The sequence below is a fragment of the Ovis aries genome, chromosome 1, assembly GCF_016772045.2.
Source record: "Ovis aries strain OAR_USU_Benz2616 breed Rambouillet chromosome 1, ARS-UI_Ramb_v3.0, whole genome shotgun sequence".
Taxonomy (NCBI): domain Eukaryota; kingdom Metazoa; phylum Chordata; class Mammalia; order Artiodactyla; family Bovidae; genus Ovis; species Ovis aries.
Window position 1 is genome coordinate 165,358,809 of NC_056054.1, and position 23,368 is coordinate 165,382,176.

The 23,368-nt window shown below is 41.1% G+C and overlaps 1 protein-coding gene and 1 long non-coding RNA gene across 9 annotated transcripts in view; one reads left to right on the forward strand and one right to left on the reverse strand.

The window, feature by feature from the left end:
- Nucleotides 1–23,368, forward strand: part of CMSS1 (cms1 ribosomal small subunit homolog) — a 394,573-nt gene that overhangs the window by 339,029 nt on the left and 32,176 nt on the right. For 4 of the 5 annotated variants that reach the window (XM_060416610.1, XM_004002874.5, XM_012188621.4 and 1 more), the window contains one exon: nucleotides 13,020–13,108. In XM_060416610.1, the coding sequence (XP_060272593.1) occupies nucleotides 13,055–13,108 (54 nt within the window). In that variant the 5' untranslated portion in view covers nucleotides 13,020–13,054. Of the gene's footprint in view, nucleotides 1–9,223; nucleotides 9,281–13,019; nucleotides 13,109–23,368 lie in introns of all 5 variants that reach the window. The other variant, XM_060416607.1, reaches the window with a different exon arrangement.
- The window catches only part of LOC121816330 (uncharacterized), a 52,892-nt gene continuing 35,483 nt past the window's right edge, over nucleotides 5,960–23,368 (reverse strand). For all 4 annotated transcript variants that reach the window (XR_009600926.1, XR_009600924.1, XR_006055888.2 and 1 more), the window contains 2 exons: nucleotides 12,038–12,123; nucleotides 5,960–7,207 (listed from right to left, as the gene is read on the reverse strand). This is a non-coding gene — a long non-coding RNA (uncharacterized LOC121816330). The remainder of the gene's footprint in view (nucleotides 7,208–12,037; nucleotides 12,124–23,368) is intronic.

Genomic DNA, 23,368 nt, shown 5'->3' on the forward strand with positions numbered 1-23,368 from the left:
AGAGTTACAGTTCTGGAAGATCATTCCCAACACAAACCCCTCTCTGTATATTTCCCGTGTAGTTGGTAATTAGTTGATAAGTAGCTTCCTCTGTGGCTCAGCTGGTAAAGAATCCACCTGCAATGTGGGAGACCTGAGTTCGATCCTTGGGTTGGGAAGATTCCCCTGGAGAAGGAAAAGGCTACCCAGTCCGGTATTCTTTATTTTTTTCTCAGTCCAGTATTCTTGCCTAGAGAATTCCATGGACTGTATAGTTCACAAGGTTGCAACGAGTTAGACACAACTGAGCAACTTTCACGAACATCCTTAAGCCCAGTTTACCTGCAGGAAACTTTAAAGTACCTTTAAAGCAATAAAGTACCTTTTCCTAGGCTATACAAAAAGGCGGTTAAGATCTGGGTTTTCCATTGAGAAAGCTGGACAAGAAGGTTAAGGATCCTGGAGCAGGCAGGGCATGTGAACATTACCCCCACCTTTAACGGTTCACAGGATGCACATTAACAGCCTACATGAAGTCATCTAATAGGTAGTGGAAGTCTCTGTGAAGGCTTGGGGCAGTCGTAACAGAGACAGTGTGCTTTTCCCTTCAACATTTCTCCTCTTGGGCTCATACTTTTTCACAAGGGTAAATGGATAGCAGGTCTAACTGCAGCCTCATAGGCCTTCTCCTTATGAAATTTCTGTTCAGGGGACATGACGTAACTCACATAATCATGTAACAGGCCACGTTCACCTATATTTTTTTAATGTTACCCTATACCTCTGTACTTCAACATTTCACCTCACTCTGGAAATTTTGACTTGTCCAGGGCATATAGCATTCTTAGTAGAAATTGGCCTGAACCAGAAGAGAATCATAAATCATAGCAGTATGACTTCATCCTTGCATAAATGGGAAGACTGTGGCATAAAATAAATGATTAGCCCAAGATCACAAAAGTTGGAACTAGAAGCTGAGACCTCTAGAACTTCCCTTTTCACTCGTCTATGCTGGAACTTCCCAAAAGGTGTGCACAGAGTGCTATTCTGGGAGCTGTTAACAGTTGTGCTGCAAAGAGCAGAGTTCAGGGGTTAAATAAACCCAAGGATGATCTCATTTCTGTTCTCACACTTGGAGAGTAGTAATGTATAATATATTAAAGGATCCCTGCAATAAGACAGATACTAAATCAGATGGGATGTGGGAATGACAAGCATAAACGAGGATACCCTCGCTAAATCAGAATATATTTTCTCCCAAGCCAAAATGTAGGATGGAAGCAGGGGTGGTGGGGGAGAGCTGCTAACAGATTCTGGGTGTGTTTATTTTGGAGGAGAGGAGCTAGTCACCAGAAGCAGCAGCTTCTGCCTCAGTTAGATGCTGCTGCTGCTGCTAAGTCGCTTCAGTCGTGTCCAACTCTGTGCAACCCCATAGATGGCAGCCCACCAGGCTCCTCTGTCCCTGGGATTCTCCAGGCAAGAATACTGGAGTGGGTTGCCATTTTCTCCTCCAATGCATGCATGCATGCTAACTTGCTTCAGTTGTGTCCGACAGAGGTGTCCAGGCACCTCTGTCCACAGGATTCTCTAGGCAAGAATACTGGAATGGGTTGCCATTTCCTTCTCCAGTTAGATGAGTCTTATTCAAATGTAAGAACATATGTTATTGTTAAACTGGGCTCTGCATACAAAGCCCTGTGATTCCAGTACCCAGCTTAATGACTAGTACCACCTGAGAGACACCTAGTTTTCTTTCTAAGTTAGAGGGGCAGTGGTATTGCACAATGCACACTCGTGCTGTCGCTTCAGTCACATCCAACTCTTTGACACCCTATGGACTGCGACACACCAGGCTCCTCTGTCCATGGGATTCTCCAGGCAAGAATACTAGAGTGGGTTGCCATGACCTCCTCAAGGGGATCTTTGCAACTCAGGGATCGAACCTTCATCCCTGTGTCTCCTGCATTGGCAAGCAGATTCTTTACACTAGCACCACCTGGGAAGCCCATATTGCATAATGGTTAAGAGCAAACTGAATAAAAACCAATTAGATCCAAATCCTGGCATGTTCTCTCATTGATCTTGGGCAAGTGCTTCCATCTCCACCTCTGTAAAACAGAGATTATATTAATAGTAACAGTACCCATCTTGTAAGACTGACATGTGAATTAAGTGAGTTAATATGTGTAGAGCATTTAGAACACTGTTTTGCTCAAAATAAGGACTGTGTTATTATCATTAGGTTCCATGGCACCCTCAGTTTTGGCATTAAAGGTTGTTTTCTGCTGCCACAGCAGCCATGCTTAAGTGTGAGCATTTACAGAAGAGATCAGGCTCTTGTGGCTTTGGGTGTTTTACCCCTTTCTGAGGAGCCTGTCCTGTATATGTTTTTGTTTGTTTTGCTTTTTAGTTAAGTGTTTTTTTTTTTTCTTTCTTCCAGTTTTATAGAGATCTAATTTTTTAAAATAAGGTCTTTATTATTATGCAAACCAGAGCAACATGAGGCAAGTCATTATCCAAGTTGGGCGACTTGGAGACTGGAAAAATCTGTCACAAGTATCCCATGAGACCAATCATGTCCATAAAAAAGTAAACCTTTTCTGCCATCAAAACATAGCTCAGGCCTTCTTGGCTAAAGATGGGTCATGTCCACACCCTTTCCAGGCAGAGAGGTGGACCCCCATTATGGCTCTATGTAAGTTTCGGGTATATGACATACTGATTTGACTTACACACATCGTGAAATGATTAACACAGTAAGTTTAGTGAGCGTCTGTCATCTCATATTGTTGTTCAGTTGCTCAGACTTGCCCAGCTCTTTGCGACCCCATGGACTGTAGCCCTCCAGGATCTTCTGTCCATGGGATTCTCCAGGCAAGAATGCTGGAGTGGGTTACCATTCCCTTCTCCAGGGGATCTTCCTGACCCAAGGATTGAGCCTGCATCTCCTACATTGCAGATGAATTCTTTACCGCTAAGCCACCAGGGAAGCTCATCATCTCATATAGATATAAACTGAAAGAAAAAGAGAATTTTTTTCCTAATGATGAGAACTCTTCCAATTTACTCTCTTGATGACTTTCATATATAACATACAGAAGTGTTAGTCATGACGTACATTTCATCCCTAATACTTGTTTATTGTAACTGGAAGTTCATATCTTTTAACCACCTTCATCCAGTTCTCTCTCCCAGCACCCCCTCCTTCAGATGACCACAAAGCTGATCTCTTTTTCTATGTTTTTGTTTTTGAAGTATAATTGAGCTTCCCTGGTGGCTCAGATGGTAAAGAGTCTGCCTGCAATGCAGAAGACCAGGGTTCAATCCCTGGGTCAGGAAGATGCCCTGGAGAAGGGAATGGCTACCTACTCCAGTATTCTTGCCTGCAGAATGCAATGAACAGAGGAGCCTGGAGAGCTACAGTCCATGGGGTCATAAAGAGTCAGACACAACTAAGCAACTAACACTTTCACTTTTCCCTGACCTGTAACATTATGTTAGTTTCCAGTCCACAACATAGTCATTACATAGTTCTATACATGACAACTTGTAATGTATAGTTACAAGTAACTGGCAGCAAATTGTGTAGTGTTTAAGATCCCCACGGAAGGTGAAGTATTTTTCTTTGGTTATGTATTTTTGAGGTGATGTTATTGGTCTTAGTACTTTACCTTCTTTCAGAGTTTTAAAATGACAACAGTTTAGAGTTGTACCATCTAACTTTAAAGTGAAAGTTAAAAGTTAGATGTGGAAACTGGAAACATATTTTATAAACAAAGTCTGGAACTGTTGCTAGGGACATCTTCAGCTATGAAAATAGGAACTTAATTGGAACATTATTGGCTGTAGCAGTTGCCACTGGAAACAGCAAAATTTAGTGGGAAAAGGGATTCCCTACCCCATTCCCCATTCCAGTTGAGAATGCAAAGAAAACTTCTGATGGGAAGAACTAACTCACAGGGGACTTACATTCAGAAGCATTTGTTTTGTTTTCTCAAATCTTTTGGAGAAAGGAAGAGAACATCTTAAAGAGCCTGAGAGTTGGAAAAGGTGAATCATGCCCAGTTTCTTGCTGCATATGCAAATGAAAAAGAAACAGATGGTACCTCAGAAAAACAAGACAAAATCAGAGAGACATATGCCATGCTAATGTAAAGCCTAACGAACCACCACTAGGCTACAGAAGACTTTGAGTGGTCCAGTGTCCCTGTATCCAAGGTGGGGACTCTGTGGTCAGAAAAGGCCAGGAGGCTGAGGATTGAACCTGCCCAGGCTTCTCAGAGTAGCGCTTCCATACAGCCAGGTGCCCTGGATTGGGCACGATAGACTTGGCCCAGGGTTTGCTATTCCTCCTGCTGCTGATCACGTAATTCTTCGTTTGCATGCTGGATCCTGTTCTTTTCTCAGCATTTTCTTTAACCAGTGAAAGTTGGAGCTCTTTGCTAGATTATAGCCCTAAGGCATTTTTGTTCCTGTTTTTGGAAGGTCTCTACACAGGTGGCGGTAGGGGGGAGGACATGACTTGTGTTGAATTTTAGAAGATGGGACTAAGATTTTGATAGAGAAGGAGAAATGACAAGAGATAAAGGGAGAAGCAGGCGTTCTGCACACCCAGAGTCAATGAGAGGTCCACTTCCAGATCTCAGATTCTTTTCTGGCATGGACCCATTAATTGGAAGCCCTTACTTTTTGGCATACCTGTAGGAATTATTTTGGATGGAGCTTCCTTCACTGTATGACTGTTAGTGTACATGGAGTCAGAATTGAGAGCCCTCTTCTTTCATTGGCTACATTTCTCACTGTTTCTCCCCTCCCTTCCCTCCTCCTAGTCTCCCCCCTCCCTCGTCCTCTGTGCGCCCCTTCCCCTGCCCTGTGTTATTTGCTTTGGGCCCTCACTGAGTTCACTTTTACATGGTTCTGTTCTTTGGATGTGGGAATTGTGTTACTTCTCAATGATGCTGGTGGGAGTCCCTTAATGAGCTGGGAACATGGTTCTTAAAGAGTAGTTCCTAGCCTGGCCTCGCCTGGCCAAATAAAACATTCTGGTTCCTAGGGATGAGTAATTTTAGCAAAACACTTTAGACTGTTGAACTACAGCTGTGTCTCCAACATGAATTTTCAGTGTGTATAGTTATATTTCCAAGAGAACAGCTGACCACCTCTAGAAATATAGAACACCCCTCCCCAAATTAGTGAATTTGAACTAAAGTAAACAAGATGGATTTTTTAAACAAGATGTGTCCCTACATAACGATAAAAGGAAGGATCAACCGACAGGAAATTGTAACATTTCTACACTTGCATATATCTAATATACCTATTAGATATGTAACTAAAAACTGATAGAATTATTAGAAAACATGAAAAACTTCAAAATAAGAGTGGAAGATGTTAATATACATGTCAGTAATTGCCATTGAGCCACCAGGGAGGCCCAGCTGATAAAACATAAAAATTCATAAACATATAGCAGATTTGAAAAACATAATTAAGTCTGTCCATAATCCTGTATAGAACTGTGCCCCTAACAATTAGATCCTGCATATTCTATTAAAAAATTTTTTAATTGATCGTGTATGGAGGCAGATGGTTACTTATGTGGTGATGATTTCATAATGTATGCAAATATCAAACTACTATGTAATTTACCTGAAATCCACATGATATTATATATCAACTATTTAAAATATATTTTTTTAAATAAATATTTATCTGCTAGGTCAGAAGCTGGCAAACTATGACCCATAGCCCAAATCCAAACTGAATGTATTTTTGTTAATAAAATTTATCAGAAAACAGCCACACCCAATCATTTATATACTGTCTAGGGCTGATTTTGCATAGTAGCAGAATCCAGTAATTAATGACAGAGACCCTATTACTCTGCAAATCCTACAGATTATCTTCTGTGTGGCCCTAAAAACCTAAAAAGTGCATTGATCCCTGTGCTAGAAAATAAAACAAGTCTTTTATTAAAAAGTCTTATTAAATAAGTCTTTTATTTAAAAATGCAGGCCATTTTTCCAACCACAATATAACAAAAAGGTAACTTTAAAAAAATCAGTTTGGAAATGCAACAATACACTTCTAAATAACTCATCAGTCAAAGAAAGTCATTATAGAGTCTTTAACAATATTTAGAATTAAGTAATAATGAAAATGCTATAATATTAAAATGTATGGTATTCAGATTAAGTTAAAAAGTGTTAAGAAAATATATGGACTTCCCCAGTGGCTCAAGAGGAAAAGAATCCACCAGCAATGCAGAAAACACAGAAGGCAACATTTAGTCCCTGGGTCAGGAAGATCCCCTGGAGAAGGATATGGCAACCCCCTCCAGTATCCTTGTTTGAAAAATCCCATGGACAGAAGAGCCTGATGGGTTACAGTCCAAAGGGTCACAAAGAGTTGCACACAACTAACGACTAAGCACACACACACAAGAAATTTTATATCCTTAATGCTTATATCAGATGAAGAAAAACAGTGGGCTAAATATCCAACTACAAAAATTAAGACCTCAATAGAGTATACTTAAAGTAAAGAATCTTATAGTGCACTAGAAATCAAAGAAGCAATAGAAAGCATAATAAAGAACCTAGTTGTTGTTTTTTTTTTTTAAGAAATACATCTCCAAGATAGAACAAGAAAAACAGGTTGCAAATAAAAAATGTGAGAAAAGAAAAAAAAACATATATACATATAATAATCACCTCTCTCCAATAAATTTGAAAAGTAAAACAACAAATTACCTAGAAAAATATTCAGTTCAGTTCAGTTCAGTCGCTCAGTCGTGTCCGACTCTTTGCGACCCCATGAATCGCAGCACGCCAGGCCTCCCTGTCCATTACCAACTCCCGGAGTTCACTCAGACTCGCGTCCATCGAGCCATCCAGCCATCCAGCCATCTCATCTTCTGTCGTCCCCTTCTCCTCCTGCCCCCAATCCCTCCCAGCATCAGAGTCTTTTCCAATGAGTCAACTCTTCGCATGAGGTGGCCAAACTACTGGAGTTTCAGCTTTAGCATCATTCCTTCCAAAGAAATCCCAGGGCTGATCTCCTTTAGGATGTACTGGTTGGATCTTCTTGCAGTCCAAGGAACTCTCAAGAGTCTTCTCCAACACCACAGTTCAAACGCATCAATTCTTCAGTGCTCAGCTTTCTTCACAGTACAACTCTCATGTCCATACATGACCACTGGAAAAACCATAGCCTTGACTAGATGTACCTTAGTCGGCAAAGAAAAATATTATTTACCAAAATTGAGTTTAAAAAATGAAACATCTAAATAATTATATAACCATTAGTAATTGAAGCATTTGTTAAAACATACCTACAAAAAGAATACTACACTCTGCTTCTTTTACTAACAGATTTTACCAAATATCAATAAACAGGTCATCTTAACTATATACAAATACTTCAGAGAACAGAAAGGAGACGTTCCCAACCCTTTTATGAAGTTAAAAAAGGTGAAAGTGGTAGTTGCTCAGTCATGTCTGACTCTCTGCAACCCCATGGACTATAGCCTACCAGGCTCCTCTGTCTATGGAATTCTCCTGGCAAGAATACTAGACAGGGTAGCCATTCTCTTCTCCAGGGGTGTTCCCCACCCAGGGATTGAATCCATGTCTCCTGCTTGCAGGCAGATTTTTTACCATCTGTGCTACCAGGAAAGCCCTTTTATGTAGCTAATATAACCTCAATACTTAAACAAGACAGGAACAATACTAGGAAGGAAAATTATCTAAATAAATGTCTAAAATAAAATGGTAGCCAAAATATAACCAACATTATTAAAAAAGAAATCTATCTTGACAAATTGGGATTTATCCTAGGAATAGCAAGAATGGTTTATTTAATATTAGACAACTTATTTTTACAGTTTTCCACATTAACAGATTATAGGAGAAGCCCATAAGATCATCTCAATTAATGCAAAAACAAAAAGCATTGCATTAAGCTTAACACCTATTCATGGTTTTATTTATTTTTTGCGGGGGGGGGGGGCATGTGGACCATTTTTTTAAAGTCTTTATTGCATGTGTTACAATATTGCTTCCGTTTCATGTTTTGGTCCTTTTTTCTTGTTTTATGGCTACTAGGCATGTGGGATCTTAGCTCCCCTACCAGGGATCAGACTCAAAACCCCTGCATTGGAAGGTGAAGTCTTAACCACTAGACCACCAGGGAAGTCTCCCTATTCATGGTTTTAAAATGAAAGGACAAACAAACCTCTTAGCAAACAGAATAGATGGAAATGTCATTTAGCTAAACATTTAGCTAATAAGCACCATCTTCTCATGCAAGGGTAGTGTGAGGGTTAAGCTTGTAGACTCAGGCATTAAAAAGTTAGCTTCTATCATTATTTTTTACAGTTGGGCTTATTGAGGAATAATTTACATAGTAAATAACTTACATAGTAAAATTAACCCATTTTTGTATATGATTCCATGAGTTTTTTGTAATGCAACCCACTCCAGTATTCTTGTCTGGAGAATCCCATATATAGAAGAGCCTGGCAGGCTACAGTCCATAGGGTCACAAAGAGTCAGACGCAACTGAGCACATACTGACTGACTGACAGTTCTGTAACCACTACCACAATTAAGATATAGGACATTTCCAACAGCCCCAGAAGTTTCCCGTCTCCAGTCCCCAGTAACTATTGGTCTGTTTTTTATTCCTATAGTTTTGCCTTCTCTAGTACCACACATTATATGGCCTTTTGATTCTGGCTTCTTTTGCTTAGTGTCATGCTTTTGAAACTTACCAGGTTGTGTGTTTCAGGAATTTATTCTGCTGAGAAAATATGAGAACCATAGGGGAGTTAAGCAGGTCTATAGCTAGGGCAGATCTAAGTTTTGTGAGGCCTGAATCTTATGCAGTTTGGTGGGGTGGGGCCTCTCAGAAAAAGAATACAAAATTACAGATTCAAAATAAGATATGAAATACATTGTTTTAAATAAGAAATCATAACTACTGTTATAAACACAAGAATTCTGAAAAGTTTTATTTTATTCATTTTCATTAGATATGAAAAAAAATTTTTTTAACTGTAAAATGCTTTATCTAATATATTCCTATATGAGAGAGACTTTCCATTTTGAACACACAAAACGAGAACCTAATTTTCTGCTTACAGTTTTACATTTCTGATGATTAGAAGAGTTTTCCACTGACTAGTTTCTGGTTTCATTCATCCCAAACCTGCTTTCTCCTCCACTTCCTGCATCATTCCAAGGAAGGAGGCATCACAATCCACAACTTCTGGCCCTGCACACTTTGTGTCAGATGTCTGGTAAGTTGGCATAGGGTGGTAGGAATATTCCTGGAAACATTCCTACACCAGGACAGCTTGCAGTAGTTTAACTATAGGCTTTATGATTATGAGCCTTATTATAAGGTTATATTATAATATTTCATTAAACTCAGAGTCTGTCCAATCATCTCCCTCTAATTGGATCCCCAGAATGCTCACTCCAGCTCCAACATCACTCACTAGGATAGCAACAGAGATGAGTTCTGAGTGGAAATAGACAGTGGTCTACTGTATTTATTTTAATCCCCATATATCTGTATTTTGCTAATTTTTAAAGGAAAATTAACTCTGATCCACTGCCAGTACTCTCCCTAGGGACTTGAAGGAGTCCATGCAAGCAAATACTTAGAAGCTTTCAGAAGTTGCTGAGAAATTGGATTTCTGATACTTCTCATGAAGAGGACAAAGACAGGGATTGAAGGAAAAAGATATGTGCAACTTTTAATTTTAGCTTTTTGCTCTTTTCGCCTGGGGTTGAAAAAGAACAGTGTGCTTGACTCCACTTCTGGAAGAGTTTAACGAATCCCATCTGGTTGTGTCATTTTTTTAATGTAGATCCTCAGGGAGTTGGAAACAAGACGGCCTGTCCTGGGGACTCCACTCCATGGGCTGAATCAGCCACTGGGACTGAGTGGCGCAGTCCTGGCTTCAATTCCTCAAATGCCAGCAGTCCTGGAGGGATCTAGATGCTGGAGCCAGGCTGGCTAGATTGGGTCCCCATGCTGTTCTTGTCATACTTTCTTAATGGAAATCACAGAACTAGCATCTTTACTTCAGAAGAGCAGTTTTCTTTTTGGAACTAAAAAGCATCACAGGCTAAAGAGACAACTAATTTATTCAACCTTTGTCTGATATTAATATCTGATATATATAAATATGATGTTAATGTATGCTGATATTAATATAATCAATAGAGTATAATGTATTAATATAACCCCTGCTTTTTTATTGATATTTACATGTTACATTTCATCCATCATTTTGCTTTCAGCTATACAGTTATATTTGAGATAAGCTTCTTATAAATAGCATATAGCTGTATGCATGCTCAGTCATGTCCGACTCTTTGCAACCCCATGGACTATAGCCTGGCTGGCTCCTCTGTCCATGGAATATTCTAGGCAAGAATACTGGAATGGGTTGCCATTTCCTACTCCAGGGGATCTTCCTGATCCAGGAACTGAACCCGTGTCTCCTACATTGCAGTCAGGTTCTTTACCACTGAGCCATCCGGGAAGCCCCAGCATACATGTTTTTTAATCCACTTTGTCAGTCTCTGTCTTTAAACTGGTGTGTTTAGATCATTTAAATTTATATAATTATTGATATGTTGGGATTCAAATCTGTCACTTTATTTCATCTTTTCTGTTTATTTGCTGTTTCTTGTTTATCTTTCCTGCCTTCTTGTGAGTTACTTGAACTTTTTAGAATTCTGTTTTGATTTGTCTTAATATTTTTGAGTGTACCTCTTTGTATAGCTTTTTTAGTGGTTGCTAAAACACTAGTGTAGGTGTTGGCCTCATTACCACTGGGCAGTATGGAGAGTCCTGATTCTCAACTAGGCTTTCCCTGACCCTAGTGGGAAAGAGAGGTGCCCTTCATTACTACCAGGAGGAGGTGTAAGTCCAGGCTCACAACATGTTCTCCACTGAACTGCATTGGTGGTGGCGGTGCTAGAGAACAGGGCTTTCCCGCAACCCGTCAGGGATGAAAATCTCTTCAGGAGTTCAGTCCCTACTTGACCACTTCTGACCACCACCCTGAGGGAAGGTAGAAGAAAAGTTGGGGTGCCTCATTACAGCCAGACAAAGGTGGAAGGCTTGGACCCCCACTCAGCCTTTGCTGGTGTAGGCAGGGTCACAGCTTTTCTGTTGTGTTTGGCTGGAATCAAGTAGTTGTTATCTAAAGGTTTTCAGTCTTGGTAGGCTGTCTTTTTCCTGGTCATTTTGTTAAATATAGCATACGTTTGTTGGGGCTTTTTTTTTTCTGCTCTCACTTAGCATTTCCAAGTTACTAGCTTCTTTAGCTCCAAGTCTGAGATAATGAGCTAAAAGAAAATCTACTGAGCTCACCACTGTGTTGTTCCCTGGGCCTCAAGGTCCCTAGCCCATCTGACTTCTCTCCACCTTTCAGAGATTTCCTCTGTTTGTTTTATGTATAATGTTCAGGGGTTTTCGCTGTAACTTAACAGGAGGAATAGGGGAAAATATGACTACTACTACTTTCTTCCCAGAAGCAGTTCTATAAATACTTTTAGTGCCAACTTAATCATTCATTTAAAAAGCCCTGCTAATCTTCTACCTGCTGCTGCTTCATTGGGTAGAGTCCTTTTTTTCACTCTACACAGTTATTAAGCAGGATTCTCCTGAAAAACAGAAGCAATAGGGAAATAGATATCTTTGCTACATATCTATCTATATTTATTGTTCTCTCTCTTTGTCTCTCTGTCACGTGTGTGTATGTGTTTAAAGGAGTTAGCTCATGCAGTTATGGAGGCTGTCAGGCCCCAAGATCAGCAGAGTGGACTGACAAGCTGGCCACCCTGGAGAGCCAATTGTTTAGTTGCAATTCTAGTCAGAAGGCTTTGAGAAACAGGAGAGCTGATGGTATAGTTCCAGCCCATTTGCCTGCAGGCTCCAGATCCAGGAAGAGCCAAATGTTTCATTTCAAGTCCAAAGGCAGAAAAAATTATCTTACTCAGTGTGGGTCATACTTTTAGTCCTATTCCAGCCATACCTGATTGGATATATCCTTCCACATTAGGGAGGGCAGTCAGCTTTATTCATTCCACCCATTCAGATGTTAATCTCAACCGGAAACACCTACAGAGAAACATCAGAGTAATGTTTGACCAAATATCTGGACCACCCTGTGGCCCAATCAAGTTTATACATAAAACTAACCATCTCAGGACTACCGGACTAGTTAATCTGTACCTAAATATGAATTCTGACCAGTATTACTCAAGACCCACATTTTGGACTTTGAGATGTACAGAAAAACTCAAAGGGAGTGAGTGAAGTCTTTCAAAGATTCAAAAATGTGTTCAGATAGAACAGCCACTAAAATCTGGAAGACAGGATAGCATTATGGGAAGTAAAAAACTTATGGTTACCATGTTTCTTTAAAAGAGCTTTTTAAACAGAAAAATTGTTTAAAACTTTTTTTTCCTGATTCTTAGGATAAGAATTTACTTTTTCCAGTGTTGAAAGATTTTATAAATTTAAAATAAGAATTTCTCATGATGTATAATCTTTTGTCACGTTTTCTTTCGTTACCCCTGGGGCCAACACACAGGTGTTGAGAGCTGGCTGGTTCTCAGTACAGGCAGCGTCACTTGTGGGGGAAGAGTTTGGACTCAGATAGATCTGGGTTCCCAGGTATGTGACCTAGGGCAAATTACTTTATCCCTGCAAGGAACAACTTTTCTATCTGAAAATGAAGAGTTCAACCAGGGAACTCAGTGTGTGTTCCTTAATTAAACAGGCTCAGTTTTAGACATCTGAATAATCTTCATTTGTGCAGTTTTATAAATAACACTGCCTCCTTGGTTCTTCAATCGCTTTCTTCATTTTAGAATTTTCTTAGATTCAGCTTCTTAGAGCTAAAATTAAGGAGTCAAGGGACAGAACCCTCTGAAAAAACATTACCAAGATTATGCTAGAAATGGGAGAACGAGAGAGGTGCTTTTCTAATTTTTAGTCATTATGTTTCCTAGGAGCATCAGATGGTGAAGGAGGAGGAGACACGGAAATGACTCAGCAGGAGACAGCTCCAGGTCCTGCCCCATCAAAGAAAATCAAACTGGTGAGAGTCACAATTATTGGCTCTGAAATCAGCCTCTTCCCTTCTGCAGCATTCCCTGTGTTCCAGCGCCAGTTGTGGGTGGGGTTTGAGGGATGCTTGTACCTTCTCTGCCTTTGAAAGAGTCAGGCTTCATTAATTACAGACCAACAAGGTAAATTTTCCCTCTAGTGGTTTGTGGTTTTTTTAATAATAGAAATGTATTGTATAATAATGATATCTCAGATTCTTGTAGTATATTCTTACCAAAGACCCAGCCTTATTCTTTTGGGTATCGTTCCTAGGAGGAGACAAATAGCATAAATATAGGCAAGATGAGCCCCGCACCAATACATGATCTCAGGGCCAAACCATGCTGTGAGGAGGCTCTCAGGGCCGCATGACTGTCTAGCACCATGTCTGTTGTGCGAATTCTTATCAGAGATTCTCCACCTTCGTATTACCACAAGTGGGAATCTGATAAACTTTGCTCCTTGGGCTTATGATCTTTTATTGCCTTTTCATTCTTTTTACTGGCCACTCACATCCATTTGCAGCTTTTTCACCTTATGTGTCCCTCCAACCGAATTGGCAACCATGTGTGATTTTTAAAGGACTACCTACTGTCAGTCCAAAGTCACCATCTCCTTCTCAGGAATGATTTGTGATCTTATTCATTGTTGTTGTGTATTCACTAAATCACGTCCTACTCTTTGTGACCCTCTGGACTGTAGCCTGCCAGGCTCCTCTGTTCTTGGGACTTCCCGGGCAAGACTACTGGAGTGTGTTGCTATTTCCTTCTCTGGGAGATCTTCCCAACCCAGGGGTCAAACCCGGCTTTCCTGCTTTGGGAGGCAGATTCTTTACCACTGAGCCACCAGGGAAGCCCATTCTCATTGTAGGTGGCCCTAAACTCATTCTACTAGAGGGTGACTCTACTCAAAGTTTGTGACCAGGCTTAGGATAACTGTGGGAAGCAGTTTTTGCATTGCGTTTACCTGCAAGCTATGATTCCTTGGGCAAGTTAAACTCTCTGTGCCTCATCTCTCTATTGGTAAAATGATATTAATTGTATTTTCTTCACAGAGTTGCTGCGGGGATTAAATGATTAAGCTCTTTAAACAGTGGTTGGCAAAGAGTAAGCACTGAAGTGATAAATGTTATAGTGAAATAAATATACTTCAGGTCTTTTATTTTTTCTTTGCGGGGTGGGGGGGTGCAGAAAAATTTACATAGTTAATGTATAATCCATCTTGGTTTTCTCTCCACTCATTAAATATTTAACTCCAACGTCCTATATAAATTTCAGTTTTAACCATTCTTTCTAAGACCTACAGGTTAACATCTTTAGCTTTTCAATTTATCTCACCAAGATGGGGTTTGATTTTTATCTTAACTTACTCCACTGACCACACCATAGTCATGCCTTCTTTAACCTCCGCCTCTAATCGGTGCCTCACTGCAGAACTTGTTTCCCAGTATCCTTTGTAGCCCATTGACTTTCTTTTTCCTTACTTTCTCCCTTGATTTTCTTTTTGATTGCACCTCACTTTTTCTGGGCTCTTTGGTGAAAGAATAAATTTGCTTTAATAAGCTCACTCAGGTCTGAATCTGTACTCTTTTTATTGGCAGAGCTTTCGCCTTGCTGAATATCCACCTATTTTTTTTACCTTCTTCCTCCCTGAGTCTTCTTTTCCCACGATCAAGTTAGGTAAATGACAGAGAACCACAGGAAGAAAAGAGAAAAACTGAGGAAGAAAAAGTTAAACATGTTCTTAATTGCCGTGAGCATTCACCTATCTTTCAGCAACCCGTTTCAATAACAATAAAACAATTGGTTGAGCACTCAGCACAGGCGCTGTGTAAGGTCATGACTCACAATCTTCACAGCTGCCCTGGGAGGGCAGGGAGATCCCATTTGACAAAGAACCTGAAGCTCAGAGTAAGGGGTACCAGGAGTTATGACCCATTTGACTGCCTTCAAGGCACTCCCTGAGAATGACACTGCTTCCAGTTCCCTTTCCACCTGTCCTTCCTCATTCAGCTTGGAAAAATTAGATTTACTGCGTCATCAAGTGCTTTGTTGGTCACATACCATCGGTATTTTCTGCTAAGGGAAAAAAAAATCACAAAAAATTAAGATTCGACTGTTCATTTTAACCTCTTTCACCCTGCTCTGATTTCTTTTGCTAACAAATAGCTTTAAAGAATCAAGGTCCTAGGTAGACACAGGGCCCTAATCACTCTCCCAGGCCTGTCTTTACTGCCCTGATCAGAGAATTCACACAGGGATCTCCTTGTGCCCTCTGCCTTATTTAAGTGTTATCCATCTCACTCCCCGGTCTCCCCACCAGGCTGTACACCTCTGTGCATCTTCACTGCCGCTGGCACAGAACCTCCCCTGAACTGACACTCATTTGTGAAAAGGAGGCATGAATGACTAGACTGGAATCCCAGTTTTCTTACCACTCTTCCCATCTCAAGCCTCCATGTCCCAGCTGTGAGGCATCAGCTCCCTGACTCTGCTGCCAGTGGAGCCCCCTGACCCTTGTCCTATCATCAGCCCCTCCTTGAAGGGTCCCCCACCTTGATACTAGAGCTGGGAATCTTTCCTCTTCCAGCCCTAGTACCACACAGTCCCTTGAGCTCCTCTCTGGCCTCCCCGTCCTGTCTCCTGATGCTCTGCTCCCTCTGGAACACATCTCATCACCCCAAGGACCACCTTTTCATCAGGCTGACTGTGCTTTCTTGAGTCCTCCTCAAGCTGTTTATGCACATAAAGGTTGAGTCTCCAGCTAGTCCATAAGCACCTTCAGTTCAGTTCAGTCGCTCAGTTGTGTCCGACTCTTTGCGACCCCATGAATCGCAGCACGCCAGGCCTCGCTGTCCATCACCAACTCCCAGAGTTCACTCAGATTCACATCCATCAAGTCAGTGACACCATCCAGCCATCTCATCCTCTGTCGTCCCCTTCTCCTCCTGCCCCCAATCCCTCCCAGAATCAAAGTCTTTCCAATGAGTCAACTGTTCGCATGAGATGGCCAAAGTACTGGAGTTTCAGCTTTAGCATCATTCCTTCCAACGAAATCCCAGGGCTGATCTCCTTCAGAATGGACTGGTTGGATCTCCTTGCAGTCCAAGGGACTCTCAAGAGTCTTCTCCAACACCACAGTTCAAAAGCATCAATTCTTCGGCTCTCAGCACTCTTCACAGTCCAACTCTCACATCCATACTTGAGTACTGGAAAAACCATAGCCTTGACTAGGCAGACCTTAGTCGGCAAAGTAATGTCTCTGCTTTTGAATATGCTATCTAGGTTGGTCATAACTTTTCTTCCAAGGAGTAAGCATCTTTTAATTTCATGGCTGCAATCACCATCTGCAGTGATTTTGGAGCCCCCCAAAATAAAGTCTGACACTGTTTCCACTGTTTCCCCATCTGTTTCCCATGAAGTGATGGGACCAGATGCCATGATCTTCGTTTTCTGAATATTGAGCTTTAAGCCAACTTTTTCACTCTCCTCTTTCACTTTCATCAAGAGACTTTTAGTTCCTCTTCACTTTCTGCCATAAGGGTGGTGTCATCTGCATATCTGAGGTTATTGATATTTTTCCCGGCAATCTTGATTCCAGATTGTGTTTCTTCCAGTCCAGCGTTTCTCATGATGTACTCTGCATAGAAGTTAAATAAGCAGGGTGACAATATACAGCCTTGATGTACTCCTTTTCCTATTTGGAACCAGTCTGTTGTTCCATGTCCAGTTCTAACTGTTGCTTCCTGACCTGCATACAGATTTCTCAAGAGGCAGGTCAGGTCCTTAGGGACCAGCATTTCATTTGTGTCCACTGTGGTAGCCTAGCACAGCCATAGGTGCATGATTTGTTTGGCACATATAACCAAGTATTTGTTTTCTAACAGTAATTTTATTTTTTTTTTCTTGGATAAAAAAGGAAAATAAATTATTTTCTGCTATATTTAAGTTTTGAATTTTTTTTTCAGATTCACTTAGTTGTTTGCTGTTCTTTAAGGTTTTTTGTTTGTTTGTTTTGATTTTTTAAACTTGCATAGTAGCTGCCTGGCCTTATGCTTTTAGCTGTAATGCACATTTAGACTTTAATATCACCAGGTAAGAGTATGTGTCCAGTTGGATGGTGTTTCCTCCTTTGCCATAGCTGGGCCTGCATTTCTCTTACTGAGTCTACATCTCCCATCTGTCCAGTTTTTCAAGCAGCAGATTTATAACTTTATAAAAGTTTTTTACCCTTATAACTACATCATCTCTAGCAACCATTTTACATCTGAATAATCATCCTTGGCCTCCTTAATAATGTGAGTATAAAGATTTGCCAAGAGTTCTTTTTTTTTTTTTCCAAATACTGCTTCCAAAATAAATCATGAACTCCCCTACTTCTAGAGATTGCATCACCCTCTTTCCTCCTCAACATCAGTCATTTCAGAGCTAGCCCTTAGTGACTTTGTAATTATGGTTCCCAGAATGTAATCCCTTATGAGGGATTTCGTGACTTTTCATTGATGCCTCCATGATGTCAGTAGTCTTTTAATGGTTCCATGACCCATCCTCTCCCCCTCAGAGACCACACTGAACTTCTTTTTTCTTGAACTAGCTTTTTGTTTATCTCCTTGGATCATAAAAGAATCTTCAGCAAGAGTACTTATCACTTTCCCCTCTTATCTTTCTCACTGCAGCATATTTTTACTAGTTATTTTCACAGTGATCATTTCATATCTCTCCTGCTCTTTAACTTCAGTATTATTCTTGATGAAGAAAAAAGAGGACTGTGTCCTGTCCACTCTCTGATTTACCTTCTTCCTTTCCATACGGTGTCGCAATGCTCTCTCTCTTTGTAATAATCTCTTGTTGCATAACAAATTACGTCCAAAGTTAGTAGCTTAAAACAGAGAAGGTTCCTTATCTCAGCTTCTGTTACCTATATCTTATCAGTCATCAGTCAGGTTATGAGCTGAGGGTTAGTGGCTCCACTGTGAAGAAGCCTCCTCAAAACTCATTCAGGTGGCTGTTGTCAGGCCTCACTTCCTCCATCAGAGGACAAACAGACTAAAAACCACGATCACAGCAAACTAACCAATCTAATCACATGGACCACAGCCTTGTCCAGCTCAATGAAACTATGAGCCCTGCCGTGTAGGGCCACCCGAGATGGACGGGTCATGGTGGAGAGTTCTGACAAAATGTGGTCCACAGGACCACTGGCAAACCACTTCAATATTCTTGCCTTGAGAAACTGATGAACAGTATCAAAAGGCAAAAAGATAAGACACTGAAAGATAAACTCCCCAGGTCAGTAGGTGCCCAGTATCATACTGGAGATCAGGGAGAAATAACTCCAGAAAGAATGAGGAGAAGGAGCCAAAGCAAAAACAGCATGCAGGTGTGGATGTGACTGGTGATGGAAGCAAGGTCTGATGCTATAAAGAGCAATATTGCATAGGAACCTGGAATGTTAGTTCCCTGAATCAAGGCAAATTGGAAGTGGTCAAACAGGAGATGGCAAGAGTGAATGTTGACATTTTAGGAACTAAAATGGACTGGAATGGGTGAATTTAACTCAGATGACCATTATATCAACTACTGTGGGCAAGAATCCCTTAGAGGCAATGGAGTAGCCATCATAGTCAACAAAAAAGTCCGAAATGCAGTACTTGGATGCAGTCTCAAAAATGACAGAATCACAGTAATCCAAGTCTATGCCCCAACCAGTAATGCTGAAGAATCTGAAGTTGAGTGGTTCTATGAATACCTGCAAGACCTTTTAGAATTAACACCCAAAGAAGATGTCCGTTTCATTATAGGGGACTGGAATGCAAAAGTAGCAAGTCAAGAAACACCTGGAGTAACAGGCAAATTTGGCCTTGGGGTACAGAATGAAGCAAGGCAAAGGCTAATAGAGTTTCGCCAAGAGAACACACTGGTCATAGCAAACACCGTCTTCCAACAACACAAGAGAAGACTCTACACATGGACATCACCAGATGGTCAATACCAAAATCAGATTGATTATATTCTTTGCACCCAAAGATGGAAAGCTCTAGACAATCAGAAAAAACAAGACCAGGAGCTGACTGGCTCAGATCTTGAACTCCTCACTGCCATATTCAGACTTAAATCAAAGAAAGTAGGCAAAACCACTAGACCATTCAGGTATGACCTAAATCAGATCCCTAATGATTATACAGTGGAAGTGAGAAATAGAGGGACTAGATCTGATAGAGTGCCTGATGAACTATGAACAGAGGTTCGTGACATTGTACAGGAGACAAGAATCAAGACAATCCCCAAGAGAAATAAATGCAAAAAAGCAAAATGGCTGTCTGAGGAGGCCTTACAAATAGCTGTGAAAAGAAGAAAAGCAAAAAGCAAAGGAGAAAAGGAAAGATATATCCATTTGAATGCACAGTTCCACAGAATAGCAAAGAGAGATAATAAAGCCTCCCCAGTGATCAGTGCAAAGAAATAGAGGAAAACAATAGAATGGGAAAGACTAGAGAGCTCTTCAAGAAAATTAGAGATACCAAGGGAACATTTCATGCAAAGATGGGCCCAATTAAGGACAGAAATGGTATGGACCTAACAGTGAGTGAAGTCACTCAGTCATGCCTGACTCTTTTTGACCCCATGGACTGTAGCCTACAAGGCTCCTCTGTCCATGGAATTTTCCAGGCAAGAAACCCCACATTACTGGTGTGGGTTGCCATTTCCTTCTCCAGGGATGGACCTAAAAGAAGCAGAAGATATTAAGAAGAGGTGGCAAGACTACATAGAACTCTACAAAAAAGATCTTCATGACCCAGATAACAACAATGGTATGTATGATCAGTCACCTAGAGCCAGATATCCTGGAATGTGAGTCAAGTGGGCCTTAGGAAGCATCACTATGAACAAAGCTAGTGGAGGTGATAGAATTCCAGTTGAGCTATTTCTGATTCTACAAGATGATGCTGTGAAAGTGCTGCACTCAATATGCCAGCAAATTTGGAAAACTCAGCAGTGGCCACAGGACTGGAAAAGGTCAGTTTTCATTCCAGTCCCAAAGAAAGGCAATGCCAAAGAATGCTCAAACTACCTCACAATTGCACTCATCTCACACCCTAACAAAGTAATGCCCAAAATTCTCCAAGCCAGGCTTCAGCAATACGTGAACTGTGAACTCCCTGATGTTCAAGCTGGTTTTAGAAAAGGCAGAGGAACCAGAGATCAAATTACCAACATCTATTGGATCATGGACAAAGCAAGAGAGTTCCAGAAAAACACCTATTTTGACTGTGTGGATCACAATAAACTGTGGAAAATTCTGAAAGAGATGAGAATACCAGACCACCTGACCTGCCTCTTGAGAAACCTATATGCAGGTCAGGATGCAACAGTTAGAACTGAACACAGAACAACAGACTGGTTCCAAATTGGAAAAGAAGTACGTCAAGGCTGTATATTGTCACCCTGCTTATTTAACTTCTATGCAGAGTACATCATGAGAAACACTGGGCTAGATGAACCAAAGCTGGAATCAGGATTGCTGGGAGAAATATCAATAACCTCAGATATGCAGATGACACCACCTGTATGGCAGAAAGTAAAGAAGAATTAAAGAGCCTCTTGATGAAAGTGAAAGAGGAGAGTGAAAAAGTTGGCTTAAAACTCAACATTCAGAAAACTAAGATCATGGCATCCAGCTGCATCACTTCATGGCAAATAGATGGGGAAACAGTGGAAACAGTGGCTGACTTTATTTTGGGGGCTCCAAAATCACTGCAGATGGTGATTGCAGCCATCAAATTAAAAGATGCTTGCTCCTTGGAAGGAAAGTTATGAGCAACCTAGACAGCATATTAAAAAGCAGAGGCATTACTTTGCCAGAAAAGGTCTGTCTAGTCAAGGCTGTGGTTTTCCAGTGGTCATGTATGGAAGTGAGAGTTGGACTATAAAGAAAGCTGAGCACAAAGAATTGATGCTTTTAAACTGTGGAGCTGAAGAAGACTCTTTAGAGTCCCTTGGACTGCAAGGAGATCCAACCAGTCTATCCTAAAGGAGATCAGTCCTGAGTGTTCATTGGAAGGACTGATGTTGAAGCTGAAACTCCAATACTTTGGCCACCTGATGCAAAGAGCATTTCCCACCTGATGGGAAAGATTAAAGGTCGGAGAAGAAGGGGATGGCAGAGGATGAGATAGTTGGATGGCATCACCAACTCAATGGACATGAGTTTGGGTAAACTCCGGGAGTTGGTGATGGACAGGGAGGCCTGGTGTGCTGCGGTCCATGGTGTCACAAAGCGCTGGACTCGACTGAGGGACTGAACTGAACTGAACTTACTCATCAAGTGAGCCTCTCCTTAGGGCTGCCTCACAACATTGCCCCTGGCTTCCTCCAGGCCACATGATCCATGAGGGAATGAGCAAGATCATTCAAGACTGAAACCAGAACTAATCTCAGACTAACTCAGAACTGACATCACATCACTTCCTCCATATGCTATTAGAAGTAGATCAGTAAATCTGATCTACATTTAAGAGGAGGGGATGAATACCAGGATATAATGTTCACTAGTCTGACACGACTGAGCGACTTCATTTTCACTTTTCACTTTCATGCATTGGAGAAGGAAATGGCAACCCACTCCAGTGTTCTTGCCTGGAGAATCCCAGGTACGAGGGAACCTGGTGGGCTGCTGTCTATGGGGTCGCACAGAGTTGGACACGACTGAAGCAACTTAGCAGCAGCAGCAGCAGTATCCTGGGGTCTGGGTACAGTCTGTCCTCTGACCCCTAGTGATTTACATTCCTCCCATATGCAGAATGGTTCTTCCCTGTAGCCCAGCTCAGATGGTAAAGAATCCGCCTGCATTGCAGGAGAGCTAGGTTCAATCCCTGGGTCAGAAAGATCCCCTGGAGGAGGGCATGGCAACCCACTCCAGTAATCTTGCTTGGAGAATCCCATGGACAGAGGAGCCTGGCAGACTGCACTCCATACAGTCTGAAAGAGTCAGACACGACTGAGCGACTAACGCTACTACTACTACATATGCAGAATATATTCACCCCTCCCCAAGGCTGCAAAAATCTGATGCCATTATAGCATGAGTTCAGTGCCCAGAATTTCATTGTATAGATCAAGTCCACATGCCGTTGAGGTTCCTTGGATTTAATCCCTTAAGTATAGCTCTTTGAGTATATTTCTTCTCAACCTGTGTAACTAAAGAGACAAGTTATGTAACCTCTATGTATCCAACACCAAGCAGTAAGACAAACACTGGATGACTTTATAGACATTTCTGTTCAAACCAGAGGAGCGGAGTCATTGGTCCACAACATTCAGAAAGTGTTGGGAGTTTCTTGATTAAGTCTTAAGGCTCAAGGTCTTATGGTTCTTGGCTCTGCTCTTTAGGTTCTTGTTCTGTCCTTTGAGTCATCCTCTCTTTAAAAAAAAAAAAGAAAGGTGACATGTATTTGCAACTAAGCAGCTCTTTCAGCTTGCTTCTTGACAATAGAAATCTGAGAGTTTATCTCTGATCTTCTCAGTTTCTGAATATATAACTACTTTAGGAATTTTGTGGGTTTCCTATGATTCTTCTGGGGATTTACTCTATTAGACAGAAGTCACACCCACAAATCTTTTCCAGATAAACCATCTTTTTTTTTTTTTCCCCAAACTTTAACCTTTTTATTTTGTATCAAAGTGAAGTGAAATTTGCTCGGTCACGTCCCACTCTTTGTGACTCCATGGACTGTATAGTCCATGGAATTCTCTAGGCCAGAATACTGGAGTGGGTAGCCTTTCCCTTCTCCAGGGGATCTTCCCAATCCAGGGATCAATCCCAGGTCTCCCACATTACAGGCAGATTCTTTATCAGCTGAGCCACAAGGGAAGCCCATTTTGTATTGGGATATAGCCAGTTAACAATGTTTGTAGTTTCTGGTGAACAGCAAAGGGACCTAACCATACATATACATGTGTCCATTCCCCCTAAACCCAACTCCCACCCAGGCTGGCACATAACATTGAGTAGAGTTCCATGTGCTATGCAATGGAATATTACTCTGCCATTAAAATGAATGAAATAATGTCATTTGCAGCAACATGAATAGACCTAGAGAGTGTCATACTGAGTGAAATAAATCAGACAGAGAAGGAGAAATATCGTATGGCCTCCCTTATATGTGGAATCTAAAAAGAAATGATACAAAATGAATTTACAGAACAGAAACAGATAAAGCCTTCTGTACCTTGGGCCTCAGCTGAGACAATTA